Source organism: Eriocheir sinensis, chromosome 21 (assembly GCF_024679095.1).
Source record: "Eriocheir sinensis breed Jianghai 21 chromosome 21, ASM2467909v1, whole genome shotgun sequence".
NCBI lineage: Eukaryota > Metazoa > Arthropoda > Malacostraca > Decapoda > Varunidae > Eriocheir > Eriocheir sinensis.
This window is the reverse complement of record NC_066529.1, coordinates 9,982,887-10,000,386: the sequence shown is the minus strand read 5'-3', so window position 1 is coordinate 10,000,386 and position 17,500 is coordinate 9,982,887. Positions and strand designations below refer to the sequence as shown.

At 44.9% G+C, this 17,500-nt stretch overlaps 1 protein-coding gene across 1 annotated transcript in view; it reads right to left on the bottom strand.

Annotated features, from left to right (window-relative positions):
- Window positions 1-8,527: 8,527 nt before the first annotated feature.
- The window catches only part of LOC127001441 (TOG array regulator of axonemal microtubules protein 1-like), a 52,050-nt gene continuing 43,077 nt past the window's right edge, over window positions 8,528-17,500 (bottom strand). Inside the window, exons 6-7 of the mRNA XM_050865969.1 lie at window positions 17,360-17,432; window positions 8,528-9,208 (exon numbers count right to left, since the gene is read on the bottom strand). Of these exons, the coding sequence (XP_050721926.1) occupies window positions 8,528-9,208; window positions 17,360-17,432 (754 nt within the window). The remainder of the gene's footprint in view (window positions 9,209-17,359; window positions 17,433-17,500) is intronic.

The following is a 17,500-nucleotide window of genomic DNA, read 5'->3' as shown; positions in this document are numbered from 1 at the left end:
GGAAAAGGGGAAAAAAATTGTATTTGGGACACACACACACACACACACACACACACACACACACACACACATACATACATGCTCTACATTTCCAGTATAATATGACATGCAAGGCAGCACCAAATACCATCATCACTACCACCATCACCACCACCATCATCACCACCACCACCACTACCACCACTCACACTTATCCCTGAATCATCACCACCTCACCACCCACAGCCTCACCACTTCTTCATCCACAACCACCACCATCACCGCCACTGTATCTCCACTGGATCGCTTTCACCTACTCCACTTTAAGTTCATAACCTCCTCTCCTCTCTCTCTCTTCCTCTTCCTCTCTTCATTTCCTGTTCTTTTCCATTCCCCCTCCCTCCCTTCCTTTTTTTCTTTTCCACCCTCCCTTCATTTCCAGCTCACTTTCAGCTCATAACCTTCTTTCCCTCCCTTCCTTCCTTCCTTTCCCTTTCCTCTATTCTCTTTGCTCCCTTCCTTTCCCTTCATTCCTTTCCCTAACTATCTCCATAACGTCTTATCTCACCCTCCCTCCCTCCTTTTCCCTCTCCTTCCCTACCTTCCTGCCTTTCCTTTCCACTCTCTCTCCCTCCATCACGCCCTGTCTTACCCTCCCTCCCACCCTCCCTCTATTCTCTTTGCTCCCTTCCTTTCCCTTCACTGCTTTCCCTACCTATCGCCATAACGTCTTATCTCACCCTCCCTTCCTCCTTTACCTCTCCTTCCCTACCTTCCTGCCTTTCCCTTCCACTGTCTCTCCTTCCCTCCCTCCCTCCTTCCCTCTCACTTAACACCCTCTTTCAAGAACTCGCATTGTACCTGAGTTCTCATTAAAATACCTGCCCCGTCAATAAGCAAGCACAGGACAAACACGCCATTACCCTGAATTTGTTATTACGGAGATGCTAACTGGCTCGTGGCGGTCTGGTGGTTTAGAGTGTCGAGCCGTGGAAGTGGGGAGTGAGGCTTCGATTCCCACCCACACACCCATTACCGCCGCGTGACGTCAGAAAGGGCAATCGGTCTGACCCCACACCCAGTCACACACATGCTCACACCCACACAAAATAATAATAATAATAAATAAAAACAAGCCACAACGCATACAAGAATTGCGACCGTATATGAACGTGTGTGAAAATTGTCAAGAAGAAGAAGAAGAAGAAGAAGAAGAAGAAGAAGAAGAAGAAGAAGAAGAAGAAGAAGAAGAAGAGGAAGAAGAAGAAGAAGAAGACGAGAAAGAAGAGAAAGAAGGAGGAAAAGAAGAAGATGAAGAAGAAGAAGAAGAAGAAGAAGAATACAAAATAATGACAATAATAATAACCGTAACAACAACAACAACAATAATAATAATAATAATAATAATAATAATAATAATAATAATAATAATAATAATAATAATAATAACAACAACAACAACAACAAAAATAACAATAATAATAACAATAACGTTAACTCAGAAAAAAAAACAGATGCAATATCGATAAAAAAATTCTAATAACGATTTCTCCATCAACGCGAAGTACGATTTTATTTTTATCATTTTCTGTGTATCGGCTTTTCCTGGAACGTTAGAAAAAGGACCAATTCATCCAATATCGTGAAGCTTTGTGGGCACGTCCCTTGAAACGTTTTTCCTTCCTCAGAACTGGATATTTTTTCTTCCGCTGAGATAAGCATGGGGCATTTATGTTTGGAAATACGTATAGTTTTCTTTTGATAGATAAATAAAGGAAGGGAGGAAGGAAGGAGGGAAGGAAGGTAGAAAGGAAAAAAAGAAAGGAAGGAAGGGAGGGAGAGAGAGAGGGAGGGAGGGAGGAAGGGAGGAAAGAAAAGAAGGAAGGAAGGAAGAAAGGAAGAAAGAAAGAAAGGAAGAAAGGAAGGAAGGAAAGAAGGAAGCGAGGGAGGGAGGGAGGGCTGGAGGGAGGGAGGAAGGAAGGGAAAAAGGAAGGAAGGAAGGAAGGAAAAAAGAAAGAAAAAAGGAAGAAAGGAAGAAAGAAAGAAACGAAGAAAGAAAGGAAGGAATAAGGAAATTGAATGAATGAAAGAAGGAAGGAAGGAAGGGATGGATAAATTAAAGAGAAAAGGAAAAAAAAGGCAGGAGAGGAGAAAGGATAGGAGAAAGAACTAGCCTACTCCAGGTCCCGTTCAAAGAGCTGTTGTCTTCCTCTGGTGATTGTCCTTCCCCTTCCACAACCTTTCTTTGCTTTCCACAGATATACCACCTAACTAACCTAACTAACTAATATAATAACAAGATAATATAATACTTGGACAATACCTAGATGGAATACCAAAGAAGAGAAAGAAGAAGAAGAAGAAGAAGAAGAAGAAGAAGAAGAAGAAGAAGAAGAAGAAGAAGAAGAAGAAGAAGAAGAAGAAGAAGAAGAAGAAAATTTAGAAGAAAAAGAAGATGAAGAAGAAGAGGAAGAAAAAGAAGAAATAGAAGTTGAAAAAGAAGATCAAGAGGAAGAAGAAGAAAAGGAAGAGGAAGAAGAAAAAGAAGAAAAAGAAGAGGAAGAAGAAAAAAGAAGAAAAGAAAAAGAAGAAGAGGAGGAATAAGAATAAGAATAAGAATAAGAAAAAGAAGAAAAAGAAGAACCGTGTTGAAAACTTCCCCTCGAACCTTTCTTTACTTTCCTCATATATGTAATACTTCACAAACTGATATGAATCATCTACAAGTCATACATAATACAATACCTAGAACAAAACCTGTATATAATATCGATCTAACTTTCCTCCCTCGGCAAGCGTGTTAAAGTAAATCATTGGAAAGTCTTGCCACTCTCCTTCCTTTCAGTGTTATTCTGCAGTTACAAATTCCAAACTCTGTGATTCCTGTTTTTTTTGTGTGTGTGTGAGCGTAAAGATATTTGTACGTGTATAAAGTGAACATTTTCTTACGATCCGCAGACATCCTTCCACACTATAGCAATCATTCTTTTTTTCCACGAGATACAAACACAAACAGAAAACTAAGCAAAAAACAGAACACAGAAACAGAAAGCAGAAGACAGGAAACAAAAAGCCGCTGCAAACAACCTGGTAATATTTTAGTCTTCACTTTTTTTTTTTTTTTCAGTCACCGCCGAGTGGCCTAAGGGCCGCTTTCACAGTCGTCTGGTACGCACCCTAACCAAAAAGGCCCTACCATCCTGATAGCAGCCGTTACCATCGCCTCGATCCGCTTTCACAGTCGCTGTTTTCGTGGTATCGACGACCACCAGCGTGGCGACGGTCATGACAAGACGAAGGCGCGTGATTCGGCAGTGTTGGTGTGCCGGAGCGGCGGGAAATGTCAACGTTACATCAGCTGAGCGGAGGATTATGAAGGATAAATGTGAAAAATAAGCGTACTATAAAGTAAACGTGAAGAATAAATATAAAAAATAACTGTGAAGAATAAATGATGATAAAATGTGGAGTGCCTCGTAATACACGTAGCGCTCAAATCTGCTGATAGCCTAATAATTCCTAGGGATAATAGTTGAAAATTTATTTCATAATGGTGACAAGTATTAAAGTTATATTATTTGGCAGATGTCAGCACGACAGACTCTTCATCTATATATATTCATTTGTTCATTATTCACACTTATTTAGCAGACTTCACATTTATTTTTTACATAACAAGGCTGATTTCGTTATATGTATGCCCCATGCATACATATGAGGCTAACAGGTGAATAATGGTGACAAGTAGGCTATTAAAGTCCTCCCTTCGTGACTGTGTATTTTGCAGCAATAAACATTCCATCAATCAAATTGAAATTTTCAGCAGGACGTTTACTGGTCAGCAGGTGACGTGTGTTCATGTCATTCAAAGTCTTCTATTTTTTTTTTCTCATATTACCATTGAAGCCGTGCAAGATGTTGCTGTTTTGTGTAATATTTTTTAACATCCATTTCTGGAAATAATATAACCACTTGAGGGCAAGAATTTGTATTAATTACTAATTAATATCATTGGTAAGCTCCATTGGGGAGCCCCCCCGGCTACCAGAGCTCCGTTACCAGAGGTTCCAATCTCTGGTACTGATGCAAACAAACAGCGCCGCGAAAGACGACTGTGAAAGCGGATTTCTTGTTGGTAGCGACGATCGCCGCTCATTGGTAACGATAACACAAACGAACGTGACTGTGAAAGCGGCCCTAATACTACCCACATGCTGTACTGAAGACCACCTAGCAATTCGGACTCTAGATTCTCTCTAAAAGAGGATCAAAGACGAGCTCCGGGGGTCACTATGAGCAAAGCAAGATGGCGTCACTAGAAACATTGCCTGCACCACAACAGGCAGAGAACGATTACAAACCCTCACCAAGAAAGCCTACTGGCGCCAAAAGCGAAACGTAAATAAAAAAAGAAAGTGTTATGCTCTTCTCCTGCAAGAGGAAACAGGGATGGCCAGAAAAGAGGTCAGTTTCGATTACCAAGCCTGTCCACTCATCCACCACTCTGCATACAGGTATTAGTGACCCACCTCTTGCCCATGTCCTAGGAAGGTGAAACTGAATTGTCGAGTACGTTTTGGCGTTGGCTCCCGCGGGTCCATTTCTCCCCTCTGCTCTGCCACACAGTCAAAACACGTATTTTTTCCCTCTCATATGTTACCGATAGCTTACATATGAGAGCAAGAGATAGGTGTTGGGACTGTGTGGCAGAGCAGAGGGGAGAAAAGGACCCGCGGGAGCCTACGCCAGACCGGCCTCGACATATTTGGAAGACTGTAGGAAGGTGAAACTGAAATGATCTAACTCAAGCCAAGTACTATAAGTCGCGGCGCCCGAGACTGAGGTGTGCATTATCGTGCTCTGGCAACCTGCTGTCACACGGCCTGTCTGATTTTGTGGATAATAAATAATAGATCACACAAAGGAAAGAGTTGACAATGTAAACAATATGAAGGCAGCAGTGACGAATACAGAGAATTACACTTGACGTTGAGTTCCAAATTACTAATACAGTCGCACACCCCAACAAGAATAACTGTGACAAATAACAACAAAAATAGCAGTAACAATCATCAAAAATAATATCAACAAAAGCAGCAGAAGAAAGGGAGAGCAACGCTATAAAATTCGATATCAAACAACCAATATGTAACACGCTGACCCAGATACCAAGGAGGAGGAGGAGTAGGAGGAGGAGGAGGAGAAGAAGGAGGAGGAAAGGAGGGACGAATGGAAGGAAGAATTAAGTATTGTAAAAGAGGAGGAGGAGTAGGAGGAAGAGAAGGAATAAGGGGAGGACGTGGAGGAGGAGAAAGAACAGAAGACGGCGGAGGAGGTGATGATAGAACAGGGTACACACACACACACACACACACACACACACACACACACACACACACACACACACACACACACACACACACACACACACACACGAGAAAGCAAGGCACGCGAATAAAGAAAGCAACCTTGACACTCAGGATGGGTTTATTTTTAATTCATCCTGCATGCATCTTTTTTTCCTGCCTTCCTTTCCTTCTAGCGAGGTTAAGGGAAGGGGGCAGGGTGATGGGTGGTGGTGGGGAGGGAAGAGGAGGGGTTCTGGAGGGAGGAAGAAGGAAGGGAGTGGGAGGGAGTGTTTGTGCACGCTAGCTCCTCCTCCTCCTCCTTGTCTTCCTCCTCTTCCCCTTCCTCTTACTAATGGTCTTGTATTATTACCACTAATACAACTACTACTACCACCACCTTTACCACTACTACTACTACTACTACTACTACTATCGCCACCCCTGTTTTTCGCTCTCTGACACACACACACACACACACACACACACACGGGCTAAACCATAATCCCCGACATGAAAGACACAAGTTACTAATAATCATAATAACACGAAATGAGGTCAATGAGGGAGGGGGAAAAAAAAGCACGGGGAAAACAAGACATAGAAGCGGCATGACCTATAGAGCGCTTAAAAAATAAAGTGTCATGGGCGTAGTGATAAAAATATAACGAGAGAGAGAGAGAGAGAGAGAGGTATGACATAATATAGGACAATAACATACTCGTCATCAAACTGTAGCATGTATGTAGGTCACGTGTGTGTGTGTGTGTGTGTGTGTGTGTGTGTGTGTGTGTGTGTAATAACAATCTCGTGATTCTATGCAGTAATAAAGGCATATAGTTACGTACACACACACACACACACACACACACACACTGAGTCGTCACGTCTAATCAATTAAGCAAATTTTCTTGTGCTATTAATCAGATTTAGTGAGACATCCTTGTCCTCCCTTCATTCTTCCTTTCTCCCTCTCCCTACCCCTTCCTTCACTCCCTCCTTCCTTCCATTCTCTATTCCTTCACGTTTCTTTTTTATTTCACTCCTGCTCCTCTTTATCACAGCACCTCTCTCCCTCCCTCTCCCTGTTCCTTCCTTCCTTCACTCCCTCCTTCTTTCTCCTGCTCCTCTTCTCCCTCCGTCTCCCTGTTTCTTCCTTCCTTCACTCCCTCCTTCTTTCTCCTGCACCTCTTCTCCCTCCTCTCCTGTTCCTTCCTACGTTCACTCCCTCCTTCTTTCTCCTGCTCCTCTTCTCCCTCCCTCTCCCTGTTCCTTCCTTCCTTCACTCCCTCCTTCTTTCTCCTGCTCCTCTTCTCCCTCCCTCTCCCTGTTCCTTCCTTCCTTCACTCCCTCCTTCTTTCTCCTGCTCCTCTTCTCCCTCCGTCTCCCTGTTTCTTCCTTCCTTCACTCCCTCCTTCTTTCTCCTGCACCTCTTCTCCCTCCCTCTCCCTGTTCCTTCCTTCCTTCACTCCCTCCTTCATTCCATTCTTTATTCTTTCAAGTTTTTTTCTTATTTCTCTCCTGTTCCTCCTTTTCACGGCACCTCTTTCCTTCTTCTCGATCTACTCCAACGGTCTTTTTCCTTTTCTTCCTCCTTCTTCTTCTTTCTCCTCCAAGTAACAACCCTTCCCTCCTCCTCCTCCTCTTCCTCCTCCCCTTCATACTACCACTTTCTCTCCTCCTACCTGGTAACGCTTTTCCTGATGCAAGATTTAGAGGATAATATATTGGGAAAGAATTGTGTGTGTGTGTGTGTGTGTGTGTGTGTGTGTGTGTGTGTGTGTGTGTGTGTGTGTGACTAAGAGAGAGAAAGATAGAGAGAAAGTGGGAGGAACAGACACTCACAGACAGACGGAATGATAAACAGACATATGGACAGACAAACAGACGGGATAACAGACAGACAGACAGACAGAGGACAGACGAGCAGGTTGACAATCTCTCTCTCTCTCTCTCTCTCTCTCTCTCTCTCTCTCTCTCTCTCTCTCTCTCTCTCTCTCTCTCTCTCTCTCTCTCTCTCTCTCTCTCTCTCTCTCTCTCACACACACACACACACACACACACACACACACACACACAATAGGGAGAGACAGACAAACAGACAGAGAAAGACAAACAGACACAGAGGCCGGAAATAATTTTGTTGTCACGTGTATTTTGCGTTTTAACCTTCTAAACACCTGAGGGACGTGTGTGTGTGTGTGTGTGTGTGTGTGTGTGTGTGTGTGTGTGTGTGTGTGTGTGTGTGTGTGTGTGTGTAATTCACCACGGCCTGATCACGTGTTCGACTCGTAATCGCCAGCAGGTACCCTCCCGACATGAGCAAGTGCTTTTTATCGTCGATCTCTGGGTACTGCCAGGACCTCACACATCACACACCCCATCCCCCTTGCTCAAGGGGGGACAGTAACCACTCCTAGTCAACAGAAAGGATCCGGCCTGAGCGGGCTCGGACCACCGCCCTGTCAGACCGTGAAGCCTGGCAGCACAGTGCTCAAACCAGTTGCGCAACGGAGGTGTGTGTGTGTGTGTGTGTGTGTGTGTGTGTGTGTGTGTGTGTGTGTGTGTGTGTGTGTGTGTGTGTGTGTGTGTGTGTGTGTGTGTGTGTGTGTGTGTGTGTGTGTGTGTGTGTGTGTGTGTGTGTGCATTTGTCCAACAGATATTGAGTTGCGCCTTCGTAGAATCACTGTCGATATGTGTGTGTGTGTGTGTGTGTGTGTGTGTGTGTGTGTGTGTGTGAGAGAGAGAGAGAGAGAGAGAGAGAGAGAGATATACAGTGCAATCAACATCACCTCTTCTTGCTCTAGCTGGCTGTCTTCAACCTATTAGCATATGATCCAAGACAATGTTACCTCCCTCGCTCCTTCATCCCTATTTCCATGCCTGAATTTGATGAACTTGCATCTCTGAACCAATGTCCACCTTTTCTGCGGCTTCGGTAGGCAAGACTTTCACCTGAAGCTCATCCCTAAGCTCGCCAATAAGAGTTAGCCAGTATTATCATTCCCTTATTCACTCCTAACCTTTATACGAGTAACTGCTTGCCTTTTAATGAATTTTCACTAATCGACGCTTTTTTGTGTGTGAATGTGAGTGTGCGTAGTGAGTGAATGTGTGTGTGAGAGTAAATGTGTGTGTATGTGTGTGTAAGGTAACATTAGGCGCGCCCCACACAAGTCATAAACACCCTTACCCTTCACCGTCTAATGGCCGGCAGGTGGCACACAGGTGGGCTGGCACACCGGCACCACACCACACACCTGTGCTCGCCGCCGCCGCCTGCCTAGTGAGGCACCCACACCCCGCCCTGCCCCGCCCCGGCCTCCGACCTGACTCATGCTGACCTCAACGTGTGCGTGGTGTGTGTGGTGGGCGTGGTGGGTGTCGGGCGCGTCCCTCAGCCTCTGCAGCACCGTGGTGGGCGTCACGTCGAGGAAGGGCAGCCTGACGGGCTCCCTGGAGGCGGGCGGGCCGGGGCTCCACATCTTCTTGGCGGAGACTTCCCAGTGTGGCGCGCCGTGCAGCATCCTCCACATGGCACTGTCCTCCAGTGCACCTACCCTGCCGCTCGAGGGGGCGCGGCTCCCCTCGATGGGTGTCACGTAAGCGGTGGGCGGCGGCAGCACCGCCGTCACGCTGCTCAAAGACCGCTCGCGGCGAATGGCGGTGTGCGGGGCACCGCGGGCAGACACCTGCAGGCCCGGTAGGGAGCGGGAGCGTCCAGGGCTGTGCCCCGGGGAGAGTCGCGCCCCCAGCAGCAGGGGTGCGTCCGGCACTGGGGAAGATGGGCGGCGGAGGGCGCTGGTGCTCCCCGGGGGCCCAGGGGTGCCGCGGCGCCCCGTGGCGGGACAGGCGGTCCTCACGCCGCGGGTGTGGGCGGGGGACTGGCACCCCCGCCCGTGGCTTGCCCACCCACACTCATGCGTCGGCGGGCGGCCGTCGTACCATCACCCCGCCGGCGTGACGCGCCTCGGGGTTTGGCGTCAACAAGCGGGCGGCGACACACGCCCACACGCACTCACTCACTGGACGGGACACGCGGCGCGGACGGACTGGTGCGGAGCGGCGGCGTGCAACGACCAACAGGTTACGAGCGACTAACAGATGCGACGGCGGGGCACACACACCTGTGCTGGCCGTCCCCGCAACACACACGCCGCCGCCACATTGATTGTCTGCTGTTGCGGGGTCCGAACACGCACCTCCTGTGCATGGCGGGACACACACACACACAAACACACACACACACACACACATGCCGACACAGATAATCAACATGAATAAATGTGGTACATTTATGCATATCACAAGCAGCGTCAAAGCAGAACGGTGATTCAATCGATAGGCAAACCTTTATAAGCTTGATAATTTATACATATGTATATTTTTTTTACAAAGAAAACGTGACTAGCGTGGCGTGAAGGAAAACGTAACGGTTGTGTCGCAAACTCACGCGGGTCACGGCGAGCGACGGAATGCCGGACGTGTGCTGCAGGTGTTGACTTTACCCCCTGACCCCCCCCCCGTTCTCTCTCTCTCTCTCTCTCTCTCTCTCTCTCTCTCTCTCTCTCTCTCTCTCTCTCTCTCTCTCTCTCTCTCTCTCTCTCTCTCTCTCTCTCTCTCTCTCTCAACAACACTAATTCCTCCAGCTCACGACCTTTACCGTGACCTGAAAAAATGTTATTCTCGCTCTTTTCCCCCATTCGCCCTCCCTAACTTTCCTTCTCCTCCTCCTTCCTCTTCCCCCAACTCCCCCTCCTCCTCCTCCTCCTCCAACTCGTTTTCCTCATCAACATCATCCTTGCACATTAATATTTTTCATTCTAGTTTTTGCATGTACAATTTTCTTCACGAAGTTTTTCTTTTCACTGTCTTCATACCTAACTTTTCATCAATTTCTTCTTCTATCTCTTCTAACCACTGTTCTTCACAATACTCTTCACATACTTCATTTCTTCCTAACTTACCCCCATATTAGCCTCTCGTTCTCTCCCTCTCTCCGTCTCTCCCGCTTGATTCTTCTTTACTTATCTTTCCTTCTCATCAGTATATGTTGCTATCCCTCTCCTTCCTTCTCTAACCCCTTCATCCATCTCACTCCCATATCACAGGCCTCCCCCTTCCCCCATATCACAGGCTCCCCCATCACCCATATTACAGGCACTTAAGTCGCCCATATTACAGGCTCGGTTACATTACTCTTCTTCCTTCTACAAAATAGTACTTAATTCTTCCTTCCTTCCTTTCCCCTTTTCTCGACCTCTCAGCTTCCTCCCCTTCTTCCTTTCCATCTAGCCTTCTCTTCTTCTTTTTCCTTCTCTGTCTGTCTACCCGCTTCCTACTCTTCCTTCTAAATACTTAATTCTTCCTTCCTTCCTTCCTTCTCTTCCTCCCTCCTTTCCTCTTCTCTCGACGTTTCAGCTTCCTCCTCTTCCTCCTTCCCATCTACCCTTCTCTTCTTCCTCTTCCTTCTCCGTCTGTCTCCCCGCTTCCTCATCTTCCTCTTATATACTTGATTCTTCCTTCCTTCCTTCATTCTTCCATTCTATTCCTCCCTCCTTTCCTCTTCTCTCGACGTTTCAGGTTCCTCCTCTTCCTTCTTCCCATCTAGCCTTCTCTTCTTCCTCCTCCTTCTCTTCCTCCTGCCTGCCCACTTCCTCCTCTTCCTTCTTAATAATAAATTCTTCCTTCCTTCATTCATTCATTCATTCTACTCTTTCCTTTCTTCTTCCCTCCAAGCCTCCTTCTAGCACAGGCAAGCGTGCTCTTTGCGGGGAAAAGAGCCAATGTTACCCCGATCTTTAAAAAAGGAGATAAAAAACAAGCCAGTAATTATCGTCCCATCAGCCTTACGTCTGTCCTAATTAAACTATTTGAAAAAATAATCAGGTATAAAGTGATCACTTTCCTCGAAACAAATGATTTGATAACTGATAATCAGCACGGATTTCGTAGTAACTGATCTTGCCTTACCAACTTATTAACTTTCTTCAATGACGTTTATTCAAGTTGGGACGCCCGAGCTCCATATGACGTAATTTACCTAGACTTTCAGAAAGCGTTTGATAAAGTACACCACGTTAGGCTTATTTCAAAACTGCGTTCCCACGGTATAAGTGACCGTCTGTGCGCGTGGTATTAACGACTGGCTCACAGATAGACAACAGCGTATAGTTTCCAATGGTAAAGCATCCGATTGGCAATCCGTAACCAGTGGCGTGCCCCAAGGATTGGGCCTGGGGCCAACACTATTCATAATTTACGTGAACGATTTAGAGACTGATATCCTATCAAAAGTAGCCAAATTCGCCGACGACACCAAATTAGGAGGTACGGTAACGTACAATAAAAATTGCGAGAATATTCAATCAGATTTAATAAGACGCCGACTGGAGCGACAAGTGGCAAATGTGTTTCAACGTAGATAAATGTAAAGAAATGGACGTGGGTGAAAAGAACCCTAACTTTAAATATCAGATTCAAGGACATGAGCTCAGCGAAGTAAAACAAGAAAAAGATCTTGGTGTCATTATCAGTAACACTCTTAAAATGAGCGATCAATGTACAGCGGCGAGTAAAAAAGCCAATATGATGTTAGGATTAATCTCAAGAAACTTTGATTATAAATCACCCGAACTTATGAAGAGATTATATTCAGCATTTGTAAGATCACACCTAGAATACGCCATCCAGTTCTGGTCACCGAATTATATCAAACCTCAAGTTTTTCTATAAAAGATACCGAGACGAGCAACCAAACAAATTCCAGCGTTCCGTAACTTGCCGTATGACGAGCATTTAAAGCGTTTAGATAAGTTTTCCATAATAAAGGGAAAGGTAAGAGGAGACTTAATCGAAGTGTTCAAAATCCTTAATAGATTCGAAAACATTAACCCAGATAGTCTATTTCAGAGACACCCCAACACAACAACACGCAGCAACTGTATGAAGTTAAAGGGAAACATGTAACACATTGGCGCGCAGAATTTATTTCGATATTCCAATAGAGTCGCCGATCACTGGAATAGACTCCAGCCGTCAGTAGTTAGCTCACAGAATATCAATAGCTTCAAGTCATCAATGGATAATTACCTCAGGGTTATAGGACTTTAATGACCCTTTTCGTATGTTTCAGGCACACTGCAGCACGGCTCCAACCTGAAGACTTTGTGTTAATAATTTCCCCACAGCTTAGGTCACCAGTAGCGTAAGTTAAGGGTAGTAATTTCCTCTTATTTCTCTCTTTACTGTAAAATTTCCATGTCCCTTTCTTCCTTAAAGGAACATGGTGTTCTCTTTTAGCTATTTCCTGCCGGCACGTTGCCGGAGGGAGAGGTGGGTGGGGAGGAGCCTTCATCTATTCTATCCTGTCTTACCACACGTAGATTACTAGTAGTAGCGGTAGTAGACAGACACCCTCGCCATAGACCGCCAGGTCTTCTGTGGTCTGTTCTTCCTATGTATTCCTATGTATTTTCCTCCTCCTCCTCTTCCTCCCTAGCCCTTTCCCGTGACATTCGATCCGATAATGTCACATTATCGGATCGGGTTAATCGGTACATTCCTTCATCACATTGTATACTTTTCTCTTAGTAATAGTGTGGTGCGAGCATGCCAAGAAAGGAGGGATTGGAGGGGAAGTATGTGGAATTAAACGAAGCCCAAATAAATAGTTCAGAGCCTGGCCAAGTTGGTAATGACGAAGGATGTGGGAGTGGAGTAGTATGTGGAACTGAACGAAGGCAAAAAACATAAAAAAAGTTAAGTGTCTGCTATTTTTTTTAGTTGGTAATAAGACATCATCATTCTTGTCTCCTCGGCACTACTCGTCTCATACTCTCATGCTCTCTCTTTATTCTTATTTCTCCCACTTTTCTTAACACCACCCTCTGAAGTATGTGGAGTTAAACGAAGGTCAAATAAATAGTTCAGAAGATGCTCAACTTGATAATGAGAAAGTATGTGGGAGTGGAGTAGTATGTGGATTTGAACGAAAGCAAAAAAATAAAATAAAATAAAATAAAATAAAATAAGATAAAATAAATAAATAAATAATAAATAATGAAATAAATAAATAAATGAAATAAAATAAAGATAAATAAATAAGTTACCCTGCTGTTTTTTTGTGAGTTGGTAATAAAAGACTTCATTATTCTTGTCTCCTTGCTACTACTTCTTATAATCTCTTTTTTTTTTAATTTCTCCCATTTTTCTTAAAGTCTCCCTCCTTTTTTCCTACTTTTCTTCCTCCGCGTGTAATATTTCTTCTCTGGACCTCATTTTTCTTCTTCTATCGATGTCATATTTCAGCTTTCTTCTCCTCCTCCCTCGACTTCTTCCCTTCTCCTCTTCCTTCTTCTGTCTACCGTCTTCCTCCTCTTCCTCCTCTGCATTTAATATTTCTTCTCTGGACCTCATTTTTCTTCTTCTTTCGATGTCATAATTCAGCTTTCTTCTCCTCCTCCCTCGACTTCTTCCCTCCTCCTCTTCCTTCTTCTGTCTACCCTCTTCCTCCTCTTCTTCCTCCGCATTTAATATTTCTTCTCTGGACCTCATTTTTCTTCTTCTTTCGATGTCATAATTCAGTTTTCTTCTCCTCCTCCCTCGACTTCTTCCCTTCTCCTCTTCCTTCTTCTGTCTACCGTCTTCCTCCTCTTCCTCCTCTGCATTTAATATTTCTTCTCTGGACCTCATTTTTCTTCTTCTTTCGATGTCATAATTCAGCTTTCTTCTCCTCCTCCCTAGACTTCTTCCCTTCTCTTCTTCCTTCTTCTGTCTACCGTCTTCCTCCTCTTCCTCCTCCGCATTTAATATTTCTTCTCTGGACCTCATTTTTCTTCTTCTTTCGATGTCATAAATCAGCTTTCTTCTCCTCCTCCCTTGACTTCTTCCCTTCTCTTCTTCCTTCTTCTGTCTACCCTCTTCCTCCTCTTCCTTCTACACGTCACCTTTTCATTCCCTTCCACCTCCTCCTTTTCTTCCTACTCAGTCTCCCTTCCTTATTTCCTTCCTCTTATTCTTTCTTCCTTTCCTCTACTTTCGACCTCTCAGCTTCCTCCTTTTCTACCTTCTCTTTTAATATTCTCTTCCTCCTCCTCCTCCTCCTCCTCCTCCTCCTCCTTCTCCTCTCTCGGCTTCACGTTATTTATTCATTCATTCATTACGGCTTCCTCCTTCCCTCTTCTCTCAGCCTCTAAGCTTCCTCCTCCTCCTGTTCCTCCTTTCCTTCAAGTCTTCTATTGCTCCCACTTTTATTCCTCCTCCTTACCCGCTTCCTCCTCTTCCTCCTATACTTCATTCTTCCTTCCTTCATTCATCCTTTCTATTCCTCTTCTCCCAGCTTCTTCTCCTCCTCCTCCTCTTCTTACTTATGTACAATACTTAATTATTCCTTCCTCCCTTTATTTCTTCCATTCTTCCCTCCCTCTTCCCTCCCAGCCTCCTCCTCCTCCTCCTCCCTCTCCTGACCTCATTCTCCTCTCCCTCGTCAATCGAAATGGCAAATGCTGGTTTCACAGGAATCAGTGAATCACTTTCTCTTCTTCCTTCTCTCTCTCTCTCTCTCTCTCTCTCTCTCTCTCTCTCTCTCTCTCTCTCTCTCTCTCTCTCTCTCTCTCTCTCTCTCTCTCTCTCTCTCTCTCTCTCTCTCTCTCTTCTTTTTCTTCTTCTTCTTCTTCTTCTTCTTCTTCTTCTTCTTCTTCTTCTTCTTCTTCTTCTTCTTCTTCTTCTTCTTCTTCTTCTCATTCTTCTCATTATCATTTTTTCATTATTCCTTCTCCTCCTCCTCCTCCTCCTACTACTACTACTACTACTACTACTACTACTACTACTACTACTACTACAACTACAACTACTACTACTACTACTATTACCATCGGCACCACCACCACCACCACAACCACCATCAACACTACAATCTCCACTAATAAAGCTAAAATATAAAGAAAATGAATAACGAGGATACGAAAGAAGACGAAGAAGAAAGAAAAAAAAGGAGTACATTCATAACTAAGTACTCTGTCACACCATTTTATTTCAGGTTTTATCATCATGTCATTTAATTTTCTGTTACTATATTTATTATTCTGATCCGGCTCGTCGTAGCGTAAAGGGCAGATACCGGCCGGCCTGGTGGTGCTGGTGGTGGTGGTGGTGGTGGTGATGGCGGTGAATGGGGATGACACTGCTTCTAAGTATTAAAAGCCGTAAATGTAAAAAAAGAACACACACACACACACACACACACACACACACACACACACACACACACACACACACACGCATACTTTCCCTAACGTTACCGGCTAGGGTGTAAGGATGAGGGCAAGGATGAGGGCGAAGAATAGGAGGAAGGAGAGGAGGACGAGGAGGAAAAGGAGAATTAAGATGATGATGATGATGAGGAGGAGGAGGAGGAAGAGGAACAAAACCAAGAACAGTAAGGACAAGAACAATAAGAACCAGAACAACCACAGTAGCCGCAACAATAACAACAACAACAACAACAACAACATCCACCCCCAAGCTTTCAAGTTGTAAAGTTGGTGGTAGTTGGTTATTGTTTTCAAAGTTAGGTTGTGTGTTTTCTAAGTCTTCAGAGTTCGATAGCTTTCAAACCTCAAGAGCCCCCCACTGGATAACATGAGACTCAAAGGTCGCCTCTATAAAACTTTAACAGTAAGACAAGCCAGGAATGTCGTCCGTCACTATAGGCTTAATGTAACATAGGCCTAAATATGATACAAAGCACATTCTCTCTCTCTCTCTCTCTCTCTCTCTCTCTCTCTCTCTCTCTCTCTCTCTCTCTCTCTCTCTCTCTCTCTCTCTCTCTCTCTCTCTCTCTCTCTCTCTCTCTCTCTCTCTCTCTCTCTCTCTCTCTCTCTCATTATTTTATCTATCAATGTATCTATTTATCTATTTATTTATCTATCAATCTGAATCTCTCAATCTATCTACCTCTGTACCATAGGCCAGAATATAATACAAAGGACATGATATACACATACAAACTCTCTCTCTCTCTCTCTCTCTCTCTCTCTCTCTCTCTCTCTCTCTCTCTCTCTCTCTCTCTCTCTCTCTCTCTCTCTCTCCGGTAACTCACGTACAAAGAAACAAGGCGAAGACCAGGAAGCGGTCAAGTACCGTCTCCACCTGTTCCCGCTCATGGCTCTCAATCCTCATGCTCCTCCGCTTCCTCCTCCTCTTCTTCTCCCTCCCACGACAGAAAGGTGACTGCTGGGGGTGTGTGGAAGGCGGCGGCGGTGTGACCTTCTACCGCGTTGGGGGAGGAGGAGGAGGAGGAGGAGGAGGAGGAGGAGGAGGAAGATGCTCTGGAATGCTACTTTTTTCGTTCGATATCTAAGAGTACTTCCTCAATGGGAACAAAATTGTGAAAGAGGAGGAGGAGGAGGAGGAGGAGGAGGAGGAGCTGGGGGAAGAGGAGGAGGAAGAGGAAAAGGAGAAAGAGAAAAAGGATGTGGATGATGATGATAGTGATGATGATGGTGATGATGATGATGATGGTGATGATGATGATGATTAGGAGGAGGAGGAGAAAAAATGGCAACAGAAATAAAATTAACGGGGTGATATATTTTTTTCAATTTTGCGTCAACATCAACTTTTACAATATAACTGTGTGTGTGTGTGTGTGTGTGTGTGTGTGTGTGTGTGTGTGTGTGTGTGTGTGTATGTGTGTGTGCGAGATAAAAAACATACTATCAAAAGTCTACGGACACGCCCAATCACGTTTAACTACACCGTTCCCTGGACACTAAATTTCGCGGTGTTGAAGGGCATTGAAATCCTACTCTAGGATGCCACCAAAGAAGAGAGAGAGGTTAAGAAATAAGAGTCCTGAACACAAGAAATCAGAAAGAAATATATAACAAAGGAAAAGGAGAAAATCAGAAAGCAAAGCGGTAAATGAACAGAGAAGAAAGAAGAGGTGGAGAGCGGGACAGCGAGAAAAAGAAAGCAAAATCATCATAAAGTTAGTGACGAGAGATGAGAATAAGCTCGGTTCCTGTACTCACCGTTTTGTTGAGTGTCACGTCTGATATGGAGCGTTTTCTGTGCAGCGATCCCCCGAGTGGCGGCGGCGCGTGTCTGGAAGAACGGCACCACGTTACCAATGGCGAGGGAGACTATGCTATTCTCACGAGGCGAAGGTAACC